We start from the raw sequence: 14,629 nt of genomic DNA, 5'->3' as shown, positions 1-14,629 counted from the left end.
ATGCTCTGAAGCATTCATAACCTGAGCTCGTGTTAACATACGCGCTACTCCTCCCCTCTCTCGCCCCTAGCCTAGTCCTGGGCATTTACATACAGCGCTACTCCTCCCCCTCTTCGCCCCTGCCTATCCTTCCTGAACAGCTTATACCCATCCATGGCAGTGCTCCAGGTATGCGAGCTATCCCACCATGTCTATGGAATCAAATAATAAAAGTCGTTCAGAATTGATTATTATGAAAATAAAGGTTATGAACACCCAAACCTATGTTTAAGCAATATGGCATCACAGACCAATAAAAGCACGGAAATAAAATTAAGGATTGCATTCTCCCCCTTTGGTCTGTACATAACTTTCACTAACACTGAGTGTTATGCATGCAATTTGTGTGTCTAATTTATTTACTTAATGGAAGGTTTGATTAAAAAGCAGTTTTAATATCCGATACAAAAGCTGTTAGTATAAATTTGTTAGTTGTGGCTTGATGTTATGTGGATTGTTAGGTAATCTTTACGTTGGCACAAGAAATTGTGTACAAAACCAAAATCTGGGCTCATAGTCATTTTAAAATAAGATTTCTCTAAGGGAAGACTTCAGCAAGTTGACTGTAGTGTTTCTGAATATAAAGCATTAGCTAATATAAATTAAGTGTTATAATAAACCATTTAGGTTTTTTAGATATTCTAGACCTCAGATGCATCTATACAACTCCAGTGCAATCGTAGTTGTACAGGTAAAAGGGAAACATTTGGCTTACTATCACAAACTTATTTTACATATCACAGATATGAAAATATTGACCCATATTTCTAGCGATATGCTGACTAAACAAATGTTTTAATAAAAAAAGATAATGTAGTTCATTGCTAACTTAAAAGCCCTTATCAGGGTTGCTGTAAATTGAACTTCTGTACATCAAAGATGTTTGCCTAGTGATGTCTTGTAGGTCTGTCTTTTTATTTATTTGCTCAGTAGCCAAAATAAATCACAGAAGCTTTTGTAATATACATACTACACAATCTACATCCCTATAGGTACTATTGGGGAGCATTCTGGCTCTGGAACTGCTTGCCTATGACCAAAAACACTGTAGAACATTTAGTGCCATATCCTGCTCCTATTGAAGTTGATGACAAAACTTACATTAACTTGAGTGGGACCAGGATTTGGCTCTTACAATGTATAATTTAAATGTCACTTGAAGAGTTAAACTATTTTTATCTCGTTAGAACACTGTCAAGTGTAATCAAGTCCAGACGTTTTTCTACATAATAAATAGCAGTTTAGTAAACAGGCTTATGTATTTTATGACTATGTATAGTGCTGTCAATGTATGTTGTGCTTTACAAAAAGAATAAGGCATGTTATTTCTGCTGAATGTCTAAGAAGAGTTAGCCACCATGGAGAACAAGTTGAAAGGATGAATCAGCTTTGGACAGCAGCCATTGGGAAGGAAGGACAGATAAGAAGATGCTGTGAAAACCTGTGGAAGATGACAAAGCAAAAAACATAAAAACCAAGAAAAAATAAACATATAGGGGAAAATTATAATGCTACTTTTGTATTTATTAAGAATAGTTTTAATATAAAAAAATACCTTACAAAGTGCTCTGTGAAGGTAGATAAGAGATGGTTGCTGCCCCAAAAAACTTATAATTTAAATGGAACAAGAGTACACTGTGGTATTGCCACCTCACTTATAACTCTTAGACCAGTGGTTAGAGCACTCCCCTGGGATGTGGGAGACACCAGCTTCAATTCCCTCATCTGCCTGATGGGAATAAAAGGATTGAATGAAGGCCTCCTACATCTCAGGACAGTGCCCTAACCACTGGGCTCTGGGATATTGTGGGTTCCTGTGATGCTGTTGCACTTTGGGTAAGTAAATAGTCACTGGAGCAGGGGGACTGGATCCTGGGTCTCCGTCCCCCCCGATAAGTGTCCTTAGTCCCCAGGGTAAAGTCATTCTCACTTTCTCTGGCCCAATGACTATAAGTATTTATCCAAAATGGATAAGCTTCAACAGGAGAAATTAAGCTAAACCTGCATCAGAATGTCCTAGAGGTTAGGGCCTTCTTCTGAGAGCTGGAAGACCCATGTTCAAATCCTTGCTTCCCATTAGGCAGAAGGAGGAATTGAATCCTGGTCTCTGACATCCCAGGTGAGTTGTGCTAACCCTGGGCTAAAAGTTAAAAAGGAGGAATCACTGTTGCCATCATCTCCTCTTCTGACCAGATTTTGTAGGGGCCCTGATCCAATAGGCACACTTAGAACACACCTACTAGTTTGGGACCCAGAAGCAAGATAGGCATTCTCCCCACCTATCTTCACCTAGTTTGAGGATCTCACTGGGGCTTAGTTGTGAGATGTGTTGCACCTATGCCCAGTGGCAGAAATTTATATGCTTAGGGGACTTTTATGGTGAAAGCATAGGTGCCAAGGGATTTCAGACAGCTACAGGTCTTTAGTGAGCAGCTGAGTAAGGGTTCTGAGAATCTCAGAGGTTCTTAAATTTGGGTTGAAGCACCTTAAGTGAGGAGTTAGGTACCTAAGTCCTTTTTGTGGGTCTGGGCCTAAGTGACTTGCCCAGGGCTACAGAAGGGGTCTTTTTAATAATTGAGATTAATGTTTAGGAGTTCTTAGCTTACCGGTCCTGAATTTAAAAGACTTGTAGGTAGATCTACTACTTATCATTTCATCAAGTAATGCTCCTCTCCAAAGTATAGTAATAAAGTATGAAATCATAGCATGATTCTGGATATAACCAAGATGGCTGGCATCACTAATCATGTGCTTTATTGCTTCCACATCAGATGAAACAGTTATGGGTCAGATTTTCTAGTGTAGAAACCCATGTGTGTGTCCCATATTAAGCCTAGATGCATGTGCACATTTACTAGGAGTGCAAAGACAATCTGGCAAATGTGCACATACATACTGCCAGTTAGGATCCTTTGCTATTCTGTTGCATACCTGGCTATTCAGCTGTCAAGTTTACACATGTTGCCATCATTGTGTGCACAGATGTTGTTATACAAATATTAGTGAGCCTCAGTTTTTGAGAACTTGGCTTTGCGCGTTACTTCTCCAAGGAGATTGGCAGTATTGTTATAAAGAGATACTGTTTTCAGGATTGGAGCTATTCTGTTTTCCAGTTGCTAATTGTTAATTAAATACTCAAAAGGAAATGTTTAGGCATGCAAAGTAAAATATTTTGTATTTGTTTAATTAAGATATAGTCCTGCAGAGGTGTGTTTTGTTTTTTTTTGCTATGTTAGAGTCACCGAAACATGCTTTGAAGCACCTGAGAATATGTTTTGTAGTGATTTCCCATAGGCCACAATTCTTGACATGCAAAACTCCAATTCTATTCCTATTGAAGTCAATAGGAGTTTGTCACCGACTTCAGTGGGAGCAGGAGTGCTGTAATGTGGAGTCTGGTTTATTTTCTTTTACAAACTTTTTTTCACATTAGCAGTTCTCTTTTGTTGAATAGCTCACTCTTTTAGATTTCATTCTAGATTTAAAAAAAACAACTCTGTGACTTAATGCTTAGAAGCATGTTTAGTTTTCAGTGAAAGCTTAGAGTATTTGGTCTCTTTATGGACTTTAATTTGTAATTTTTATATTAATACTTTTGTAAGTAGCTCTCTTTGTGTATTGCAAGAAGAAACTTTTATTCTGTTACTCCTCTAGGACTGGAATACTTTTAGTTCATTTGGAAAGTAACTATCAGATAGATCTTTCGGTTTTTTACATCAATATTATGATGGTTCTTTAGTAAAGCTCTTTCATGTGCCACCTCTTTGGCATAGTTTTGTAAATTGCATTCATCTTGCCAGTGGATTTTTTTCTATTGCTTTAATACAGTACTATCATATTTGACGGCAAATTTAGTGACTAACATGACAAATAATGCAAATATGTAGCATTTTAAATCTAGATAACAATTTTAGTGTCTTTTGAGGAATACTGAATATCCTTGCTGACAAAACAAAGCAAGTATTCATATATTTCCTTAACAATCAGTGACTAAAGACTGGAATATTATTGATTTTTTTTGTCTACACTGTTAGTGAATTTGACAGGCTTGTACATGTTCTTTTTAAACCATAAACAATTATATGATTCCTGCTTAAGTGAAGAATGAGGGTCAAAACTAACTGCTTTTTACTTTGTGTAACATACTGAGGGCATGTCTTCACTAGAAATGTTAAAGCACTGCTGTGGCAGCTCTTTAACTTGGCTGTGTAGTTGTGGCACCAGCACTGGGAGAGCTCGCTCCCAGTGCTTTAACAAAAAACAAACAAACAAAAAAACAATCCCACCCCACGAAGGGAGTAGCTACCAGCGCTGGTGCACTGTCTACACCACCACTTTACAGCGCTGAAACTTGCAGCACTCAGGGGTACGTTTTTTCACACAAGCAAGAAAGTTGCAGCGCTGTAAAGTGGTGGTGTAAACAAGGCCCTAGTTTCCAACAGATACTTGCAAATCCGCTGGATGAAATGAGACTTGACCAGAAGTTGGTGATTATCTCTTATGTACCCCTCTGGTAACAGGCCTAGATACAAAGATGATCTAAGTCTGAACAATGAACAGCAAAAATGAAAGCAGGCTTGAAAAAAAATGAAAACAGACAAGCTCAGATTAGTATATTAAACAAGAATGTGCTGTAGGATATCACTGAGTGTAATGGGGGTATAATTCCTTAAAGGTAATTAAAGATTTATTTCTAAGCTTGTTCTCTACAACTTGGTGAGTGGAGGGTATTCAAACTCATTTCCGATCGTAACACAATTTTCTTTTTCCATTGATCTCTCTCAGCTGGTGGAGATTTATATATTTGGGACCAAAGATCCACAACACCTAGGTTATGTTAGTGTAATTATATCCATTTTGTTCATTTTATTGCCTACGTATTTAAATATTTTTTAAAGATGCGCTGTATACTATCTACACCATAACATTTTCTTAAGACATTAGAATTTTCTCAACATCCTTTCTAGTCCTATGATTCTATGAAGTATAGCTCTCTCCTTTTGCCTAATATCTTTGCTCAACGTCAAAGGTTTCCATTAGCTTGTTTTACCTCTTTTGTTATGTGTTACACAATAGAGTTGTTTCAGTGACTCACAGTAGAGACTGTCCAACTCTAAAGACTGACTCATAATTTAGTCAGCTATTCCTGCATGCATAATTTGATAAATGTAATCTCATGCCAAGATGCCTCTGAATCTGGTGACTGTTTTGATCAGGTTAAGAATATTTGCTATTTTAGTAATCAATCACATTTGACTAATATTTTAAAATATTCAGTTTGTGTACATTATTCGCACACTGGGAATTGAACTCAGGCCACCTGGGTGAAAACCAGGAATCCTGACCACTAGATTTGTGTAAGCAGTTGGGTTCCTTCTACTCCTGGAAACCTGTGACCCCAGAACCTCTTGCTGCCAATAGCAGAGGGCTCCAGATTTGCATGGAGTTTTACAGGGATCTCCTGTGTTGGATATATGCAAAAAGGTGGCATTTGAGGTCTCTTCTGAGAACTGGTAGTCCACTGGTTGTCATAATCATTGTAAAATGTATGAATGGATAATATTTAAGGAGTTGTGTCTTACTGAAAATGTTCTTAAGGCAGGTAACCAGGAGCTGACATCTCTCAGTTCTTTTTAAGCATGAGGTAACAGACACTTCTCTCTTTATCTGGTCATGTATGTATTGGCCATTGTATGTCACACTGGATGCCTGTTTGCATACTGAGCAAAATGCTAATCAAGAGACACTGAAACTGTCCAAGAGAGAAAATTTACAGGAGAAAATAAACAGAGGAAGGGAGATCCTGAGTAAAGACAGCAGATTGCTGGGGTATATCTGGGGGTACAGAGGTACACCCTGGATCCTTCACTGAGAAAGCAATCTAACAGTGTGTCTTACGAAAGGAGGGTCACAGCCAAGCTTGGTTGTAAAAAGCTGGAAGGACTTTGGGTGAATATTGCTCTATAAAACAGGAAAGTATCCAGTTAAGGGAATCTGGATCCTAGAACGCTTGTTATGATTTTTTATTTTCTTTGTGAACATTTGTGTCCAGTACTTCTAGTTGCTATTATTTTACCTCTATACCTTGCTAAATAAAACTTTTACTCGTTTTCACTGTAACCATGTCTATGTGCTCTGTATTAAGCAAAGAAGTTTCCTTAAGTGTAACTGTAACCTGGGAGTACTGATTCTTTGGAAGCAGCAAATGTGAATACTGTGAGAGTCCAGTGGAACAGGGGCTGGACCCTAAGAGAGAGATGCTTGGAGGGCTCAAAGTTGTAGTGTGCCTATTGTTGACCTGTAGGAGAGAGAGAGAGAGCAGGGCCTGTATAGGCCTAGAGGTGGTGTTTGTGTTGCCTGTGGCTGGTGGAGTCGGGGAGCTGACCCCTGGAAGGCACAAACAAGGCTTACTATTGCTAAGTTCAGGTGGTAGCGAGGTGACTTATAGCACCCGGGTACCCCCAGGAAGCATTACAAAACCCACTGTTAAAACTCAAGTTCTGCAGTCAGTGGCAACTGATCTGTGACTTTCTTGTCCATCCATTTCAGCTTCTCCATAATTTTAACTTTTTCCCACACCTACAGGTTTTTCAGTTTAGGCTAAACTATCATACTATCCATTGTTGTATGCAGTGTAGCTGCAGCTGTGTTGGTCCCAGGATATTAGAGACAACGTAGGTGAGGTAATATCTTTTATTGGACCAACTTCTCTTTCACCAACAGAATTTGGTCCAATAAAAGATATTACCTCACCCACCTTGTCTCTCTAAGATTATGCTATCGTTGGAATGCTGCAGTGCAGGTTATCTACCTAAAAAGGCAAAAAGGTCTGACCCAGCAATTTGCACCTTCTTTTGATCGCCTGGTTTTCAAAGCACTGCATCATGTCAGGTAGATGGGACAGATACAGGGAGGATCAGGTCACATTCCAATATCTTATCTGATAATACTTAATCAGAGGGTGGGAATTTTCAAGAACACCTAATTTGCTTAGGAAATCAAGTACCATTGAAAGTCAGTGGGACTTGTGCTCCTAAGTTATTTAGTTTCTTTTGAACATCCCACCCAAACTAAATATCTAGTCTAAAAAGAACTATGAAATATTTAAGGTTCTTAGAAGTTGAAAATATTCCCCCAAATTGAGTATATTTTTATGAATGCTTTTTACATGCACAATTTTCACCAACAATATCTGCATCCACAAAATGAACTGCAGATATAAATTTAATTACTGATGTGGCTAACTACCTGATTTGCACTCACAATCAGGTGCAAATACTCAGAACTGCAACTAAAATTCAGTTGTAGGTTGAAAACTTCATGTGGAAATCTTGTGGGCAGAATTTGTGCCTGCAAAAGAGGCTGCCCTTTTGAAAATATGGACCCAAATATTTACTCTTCCATTCTCTCTCCTGTACCATGATATCTTAACAGCAATCAATTCTAAGATACACCAATAGCCTTAATTATTGCTCTCCAAAGTATTAGCAAATATTGCCCCTAGAACAAACAAATAGGACTCCAAGTTCCAGATGTCACTGTAAGTCAAGACAGTTCTTTGAAACCTCATTTGTTTGTTTTCGTTTGACTGCAATGCAAATCAGGGGAGTAATAGTACCAAACTCATCCATAAAGTACATGTAATAAGCTTCATGTATATATTCACCTACCATTTTACATCTTCAAAGCACTGTACAAGCATTCACAATACACCTTTGGGATAGCAGGGCCAGATTAATGCAGGGGCTGCAGGGCTCAGGCAGACTGCCTACATGCTGTGACCCCACGCTGCTCTCGGAAGCAGCTGATTGCTGGCACATCTCTGCAGCCCCTGGCAGAGGTGGAGGGCAGCTCCATGTGCTACCTTTGCCCCCAGCACCATCACTGCAGCTCCCATTGGCCAGGAACTGGCCAATATGAGCTGTGAGGGCAGCACTTACAGGCAGACATGGAGACACTCTGTTCACCTTCCTCCCGGGGCATGCAGAGATGTGCCAGCAGTCGGCTGCTTCTGGGAGCAGTGTGGGATAATGGCATGCAGGCAGGCAGCCTGCCTGAGCCCTGCTGCGCCACCGGCCAGGAGCTGCCTGTGGTAAGCGCCTCCTGGCCGGAGCCTGCACCTCGCACCCACTCTTACACCTCAACCCCTTGCCCCAGGTCAGAATCCCCTTCTGCACCAAACTACCTCCCAGAGCCTTCACTCTCTCCTTCATCCCAACACTCTGCTCCAGCCTGGAGCCCCCTCCGGCACCCAAACTCCCTACCAGAAAGAAACTAATATTATGGCTGTTCTCAGGTAAAATGTAGGCTATTCTGAATTAACTTAACCATAGTCTACATGTTTTAAGACTAAAATGTAGCCATAGAACAGCTTTATGTTAATTAAAAGGCAAGTTTATAGTGTTAATAGCCTCGATGCCATAATTGTGATCATTTTGTTTTAAATTGGGAAAAAGACTTGGGCCCCACAAAATCTAATAGCCTCAGGCCCACAGGAGAGTTAATCTGGTCCTGTGGGATAGATATTAAAATATTCCCATTCCACAAACTATGGGCCAGGTTCTGATCTCAGATACAACAGTGGAAAGGTAGAGTAATTCCATTAGTTAACAGCAGTGTAAATTGCCTTATGTTTCAGTTTCCCTGGAAAGTTAAAGCTAAAATTTACAATTGTAGCTTTTGATTTTTCATTGCTCAACTTGAGACGCTCAGGACTTAATTTTCAAAGCTGCCAAGCATCTACACCTCCTATTAATTTCAAGTTGAAGCTTAGCAGCTATGAAAATTAGGCTAAAACTATGCTGCGCTGCGCGCGTGCACACACACACAATCAGAGACCGCTGTTGTAAGTGTTGGCTTTAGTGACATGCGCAAGGCTAAATTGAGTCAGTGGCAGCGCAACTTTTTTAAAAAAACTACACACTTATGTAGAGTGACTTATGGCAATATTAAGTTAGTATCGTTAACATTTATGGAAACATCTTTAAAGGCCCAAAATATCATAGAAAGCTTTATCATAGAAAACAAGAGTGCAGTTTCTTTACATGAACAATTAAAATGTTTGCTCTTCTAATCTCCTTAAGAAACACTTTTGAAAAGATGCATCAGAGTGTGCTTACTATGTCCTCAGGCTCTGGTGTTTAACTTATGTTCATGTCTATTCCTAGGATTTCCTGCTTCCTTTCTCCCTTTCATTTGTCCAGTTCACCAGGCTGCCCTCAAAGCAGCACATTTGGGGAAAATTTTCAGGGAAGTGGTTTTTACAATTTGACTGTGGATTTGACCATCTCTGCTGATTTCAGAGTGGATTTCTGAGATTCAGCTCTTCTCCAGGATTGTCTTTAAAAGTACTGAGGTGACAACTCCGTTTAACAAGTGTCTGTCCTAACTTTTTCCCGTGAGGGTGGAGGGAGGAAAGCTTTCTGATGGCTGTGCATCACACAACTTTAGAATTAACCCTTTTTCTCACCACCCTCCAAACCTCCCCATCTACACTATTAATACACCTCCTACAGCAAACTTTATTCAACACAATTCTCCTCTAACCTAAAATAAGCCTGGTAACCAATTTCTAGCGTACACTGGGCCATATAAGGTTGCAGCAGTTAGATTATATGGTCATGGTCCAGACTATGCTATAAATTGGAAGCAGGTTTGTAATTAGGTTCCCTGAGGTTGTGTTTATAATGAAACATTTAGGGGCTTGCCCACATTATGAGTAAAATTGTGTTTCTGTAACCAGTTTGTGACTTTATCTGAACTGGTTGCCACAAATATGGTTGAGCTTTTTCCACTAACAATAACTTTTATTCACAACGCAATCATTTGTTAACTCAGCTTGTGCATTGAACTACTATGCTCCCTAACCATGTTTGTATCTGGGGTATGTAGTCCATCGTGCCTCAGCAGGGACTAGGTATAGAACTGGAGAACATGCAAAAAGAGTGGCATTAGCAGCACATGGGGCAATGAACTCTGGGAGGAAGTAGTATCAGGTAATGAGGCACAATAACGGGGTCTTGCTCACAGGACAACAGTATTACAAAGTGGTTACAGGGAGACTGCCACTGGCCAGTTTAGGGGGTTGCTGGCACAAGTGACACATGATTAGCTGCCACTGTTACTAATCAAATATTAGTCATGTATGTAAAGATAGACTGCCACTAACAGGTTATAACTGCAGTTAAAAACTGTTCTATAGCTAGAGACATAGGGTTGCTTTCCTGCTGCTTCTTTTCCTTTGTCCAGTTAGCCTATTCTGCCCTGGTGGCCTAGTGCACATGAGTACTGGGAAGGGAGCTGATTGCAAGTGTATCAGTCTTGGTTGTCCATGTTTCCAATATGCTGCTTGCTAAGTGCCTCCTCATTAATTATTCCCTTAAAATTGTTAATGGACTTTGTGCAGCTGTGTATGGCTTAGTCTCACCTCAATCACAAAAATTACCCAATGTCAAAAGCCAAGGATGGTATGTGTGTGTGCGCTTGTTTTTTTGAAAAGTCATGACTTAGAAGTATGGACAAATACTCATTTGCCTATTCTGCCATCAAATTTAAGAGGGTGCAAACCATTTACTGTCTGATAGTTGTTAATAAGATCCTCAGAATGAATCTGTATTATTGTATTGTTAAAATGGTAAAGTTAGACAGTGTTTTTTAAAAAAAAATCTGATTATCTTAATTATTGCACATTTTGTATGATCAGGACACTTCAGACCTCTAAAAATATTTAGAACAGTGAACAGCCTCACACATCAACTGTTCAGAGCCTTTGCAGGCCACAGAGAAGTCACCAACACTATGCTGAGGCTAGAAATTAATTTACTGATCCCAGCAAATCAGTTCCGATTTTTTTATGGGAATGATCCAGCAAAAGTTAATCTGATCTACTTTGTCTACAGCTGCTGACACTGAATAACACATTCAGTGCATGATTGGTAGCAGCAACAGCAGCTCCTCCCAGATGTCAAGGACTAATGTCAGAGTTAGTGCACTAACTTCAGTAGAGTTACTCTACTCCAGCCAGGCATTTTTTGCCGATTTCTTTAAATTAAAAAAAAAATCTCAGTGAATCCTTAGGATCCTTTTAATCTGTGACATGCTCAACAAAAGATGTATATAACATACATTAGCAGCTTTCTCACTTTATATCCTCAGCAAAAGACTTAAGATTGTCTGTATTAACATCTGTATGTATCTATTCTGCATATGCCATCTGAAGAAGTGAGGTTTTTTACCCATGAAAGCTTATGCCCAAATAAATCTGTATTTAAAGGTCTCTTCAGAAGTGACTAGGGTGACCAGACAGCAAATATGAAAAAATCGGACTGGGGGGGCGTAATAGGGACCTATATAAGAAAAAAAGACCCAAAAATCAGGACACTCCCTATACAATTCCTGAGGCCTGATCCTGTTCCCATTATGATCATTGGAAAGCTTTCAGTGAGAGTAGTATCTGGACCTTGTTTTGTATAGTATCTTTCACACTAACTAACTGACAATTGTACAGGACTTTGAACATCTAAATTAGTGTATAAATCCTAAATTTTATTGCCACCCAAACCATTTTACAGAATTACTGATAATACCACAGCAGATTTAAAAGAGTCTTCACTTAAAACATACAGAAGCCAATATAATAATCCTTGTAATAATGCCTCATCTTTTCTCTCTCTGTGAGTAGGGTACTTGCTACATTGCATATGCTAGCTATGTAATATCACTACCACTTTGACAGCCTAGTGAGGTCTAATTATTAATCTGTTAAGATTTTAAAATAATCCTTGAGTAGTATTTTTTTTACCTTGTTTGGCTCTAATGTCCCTTGATGGCTTTGTAATGTATAATCAGTAGGATTATTGCTGGTGCTAATATGAATGTGTTTATTCTGTCCAATAACCTAGTTTATTTCTGTTAAAACCTAGCTCTAGTGCGTGAAGATGATGTTTCAGATGAGGTGGAGAACCGTCCTACCACAACATTGTGTTCTGCTGGTGACATGTCTCCTGATCAGTTTGGAAGCAGTGCCTATAGACATAGACAAGACAAAAGTTCAAGGAGAACCCCATGTAGAAGGAGCAAAAATAGAAACCCCAGTAAGTAAATGAAGGGTATTTTATTAATTACTTTATACTAAAAGGCAATATTTTTTCTATCAACAACAAGCTTGTTGATTTTTTTTCATTTTGAGATTTGTCCATGACTAGTCCTCCTAGGTGCTGTAATAAATAATAATTAACTTTGTTGGTGCTGTACTCTAAGGGGAAGCTAGTAATATTTCACCTTTCCATGTGGGATGGCCATATTCAGTGCTCAGTACCTGCTCCCATCTCTCTCTTCCTGATATGGTAGGACTCGGGAGGTAACAGAGGCAATGCACAAAGCTCCTGAGGGGAGGCAATGCCTATTGTACACCTTCTCCCAACTGACTAAGTAGCATTAATAGGCTGAAAGGAAGTTCCATCAAGTCATCTTTGGCAGGAAGAATGCTGGTCCCAACTTGGACCTCAGAGAGTGGAATAGGGTTAAATTGGGGAAATACAGAAGGATTTTCGCAAACAATTTTCCTAGTAACAAAATGCAGTGGGTGACCATATCACAAAATGACAGCTGAGATAATGTCTGTTTCATGGCAACTCCATTTTCCACGTTGTCAAAGTGCATGTAAGAGCTTTGAGTTATTAAACAATAATATTGCTGTTTTGCAAGTGAAGTCCTGCTACTAAATATGAAATCTTGGAGAGGGGTAATTCTGTATCCGCACGGTTCAATTCTAGCTGGCTAGGCTCCTCTAGCAACTATAGGTTGCTGCCATACAAACTTTTGCTGGCTTGATGTGCCCTCTTGGGGCAGCTCCAGCTAGTGAGCACCCATCAATTCTGTTCCAATGGTCCTGTACATTCCCCCAAGATCTGCATGATTCTTGGAAGTGGATATCGGGTTATGGAGGCCAAACTTGTGGCAGCCGCTTCTATCAGGATGGGAATGAAGTGGCACATTATGCTCCCTAAAAAAAGAATTCCTAGTAAACTCAGCAAGTGGAAACTCAAGGAGATAATCTCCTGTAGGAGAAAATGTTCTGAATTGTTATGGTCTATTTGTCTACCAAGTAAATTACAGATTTAAAATAAAACAACTTTAATGTACATGATAGGCCCCAAATGTGCATGATGTACTTTCTTAAATCTCTCTGCCTTTATTCCTTTGTCAACTTCTAGAACAAAAAGGGAACAGAGGAAACTAGTTTGTGTTTGATAATTGTGCAAACCAACCAAAGCAAAGAAATTCATATCTTATTGCTGATATACTGAGTCGGTGCATTATGCTCAATACTACTGATGTCTGGGATTGTGTGTGAATAGATTAAATCTTTGTATTTATATTAAAATAAAACATTTGGAGGCATTTTTTTTCTAATCTTAAACTTCTTTTCCTAAAGGATACTGGGCTTTATTATGATGAATATCTCAAGCAAGTGATAGATGTCCTAGAAACAGATAAACATTTCAGAGAGAAACTTCAGACTGCTGATATAGAGGAAATAAAGGTATGTGCAAAGATCAATAGAATTTAATCAAGACGAGTTTAGACAGCTACAAATTAATGATATACTTTCATATTTTTCTATTAGTCTTAATTTTTGAGTATTGCCTTTACTTTTTCATTAGCTTACACAATTTAAATTAGATTATTTAAAGAGATCTTTATCTCTGCAGCTACAGGACAGATATTCTGTTTTTTGAAGAAACTGTACCATATCAGTCTCCCAAGAGGTTTTAATTTGCTACCTAACTACTAATAAAACAACTAGATTCAGATATCTTGCTTTGGAAAACATTTATTAGCGTTCTCCTGCAAAATGGAAAGTCAGGCCTTAAGAATTCTTTAGGATTCTTTGGAATTCAAAAGGAACAGCACAAAATTCATTAACGTCAAAATGGCTCTTCACATAGCTCTCACTGAATCACTTGGCAGGCAACAAAGAGCAATACTGAGCCAATGGTAGAGAGGCTTCTCTGCCCTCCCAGATGGAAGCAAGGTGCACACGTGAATTTAATGACATGGAAATGAGTGGGGGAGGTAGAGAAACACAAAAAAGCCTGATCCTGAAGCCACTGGGAATTGAGAACAATGCACTGTTTTCAAGTTTTGTGATAAAGGTGGCAGTGTTTGGGAAAAATAAAAAAAGACTGAGCTGTGGTTCTCTTCTCTTCCCAGCACCCCTACTTCTGGTACCACTCCAACCACCATCTTGGTGTTCTGTTCTCTCCTGCTGTTGCCACCCTAGGTTATGTTCACTCCTCCTCTGCCCTTCTCCAGTCCCCAGGTCCAGCTGGCTGCTCCAAATTCTCTCTTCTTCCCAGCCTCACCTTAAGAGCACTAAGCTTTCATTTCTCTTGCATTACCTTTGATGTAAAGCTCTGCTGCTGCTAGGGTCTGACAGCCTCTTGGATCCACTCCATTCCTGGCCAAGCCCCTGGGGGCTGGTGTGACGATGCAGTTCTGGCGGGACCCAACTGAGTGTGCCAATTCAGGACCAATTGCTCAAACAGGGCAGTCACAGCCCAAGGCTGGGGTTTTTCCACCTCTAAGG

General features: G+C 39.5%; 1 protein-coding gene across 3 annotated transcripts in view; it reads left to right on the top strand.

The window, feature by feature from the left end:
- NUCB2 (nucleobindin 2) overlaps positions 1-14,629 on the top strand; it is a 54,909-nt gene that overhangs the window by 4,797 nt on the left and 35,483 nt on the right. For 2 of the 3 annotated variants that reach the window (XM_032799238.2, XM_032799240.2), the window contains exons 2-3: positions 11,961-12,131; positions 13,475-13,582. In XM_032799238.2, the coding sequence (XP_032655129.1) occupies positions 11,976-12,131; positions 13,475-13,582 (264 nt within the window). In that variant the 5' untranslated portion in view covers positions 11,961-11,975. Of the gene's footprint in view, positions 1-9,206; positions 9,395-11,960; positions 12,132-13,474; positions 13,583-14,629 lie in introns of all 3 variants that reach the window. The other variant, XM_032799239.2, reaches the window with a different exon arrangement.

Source organism: Chelonoidis abingdonii, chromosome 4 (assembly GCF_003597395.2).
Source record: "Chelonoidis abingdonii isolate Lonesome George chromosome 4, CheloAbing_2.0, whole genome shotgun sequence".
Classification (NCBI taxonomy): domain Eukaryota; kingdom Metazoa; phylum Chordata; order Testudines; family Testudinidae; genus Chelonoidis; species Chelonoidis abingdonii.
This window is presented reverse-complemented; position numbering and strand designations above follow the sequence as displayed.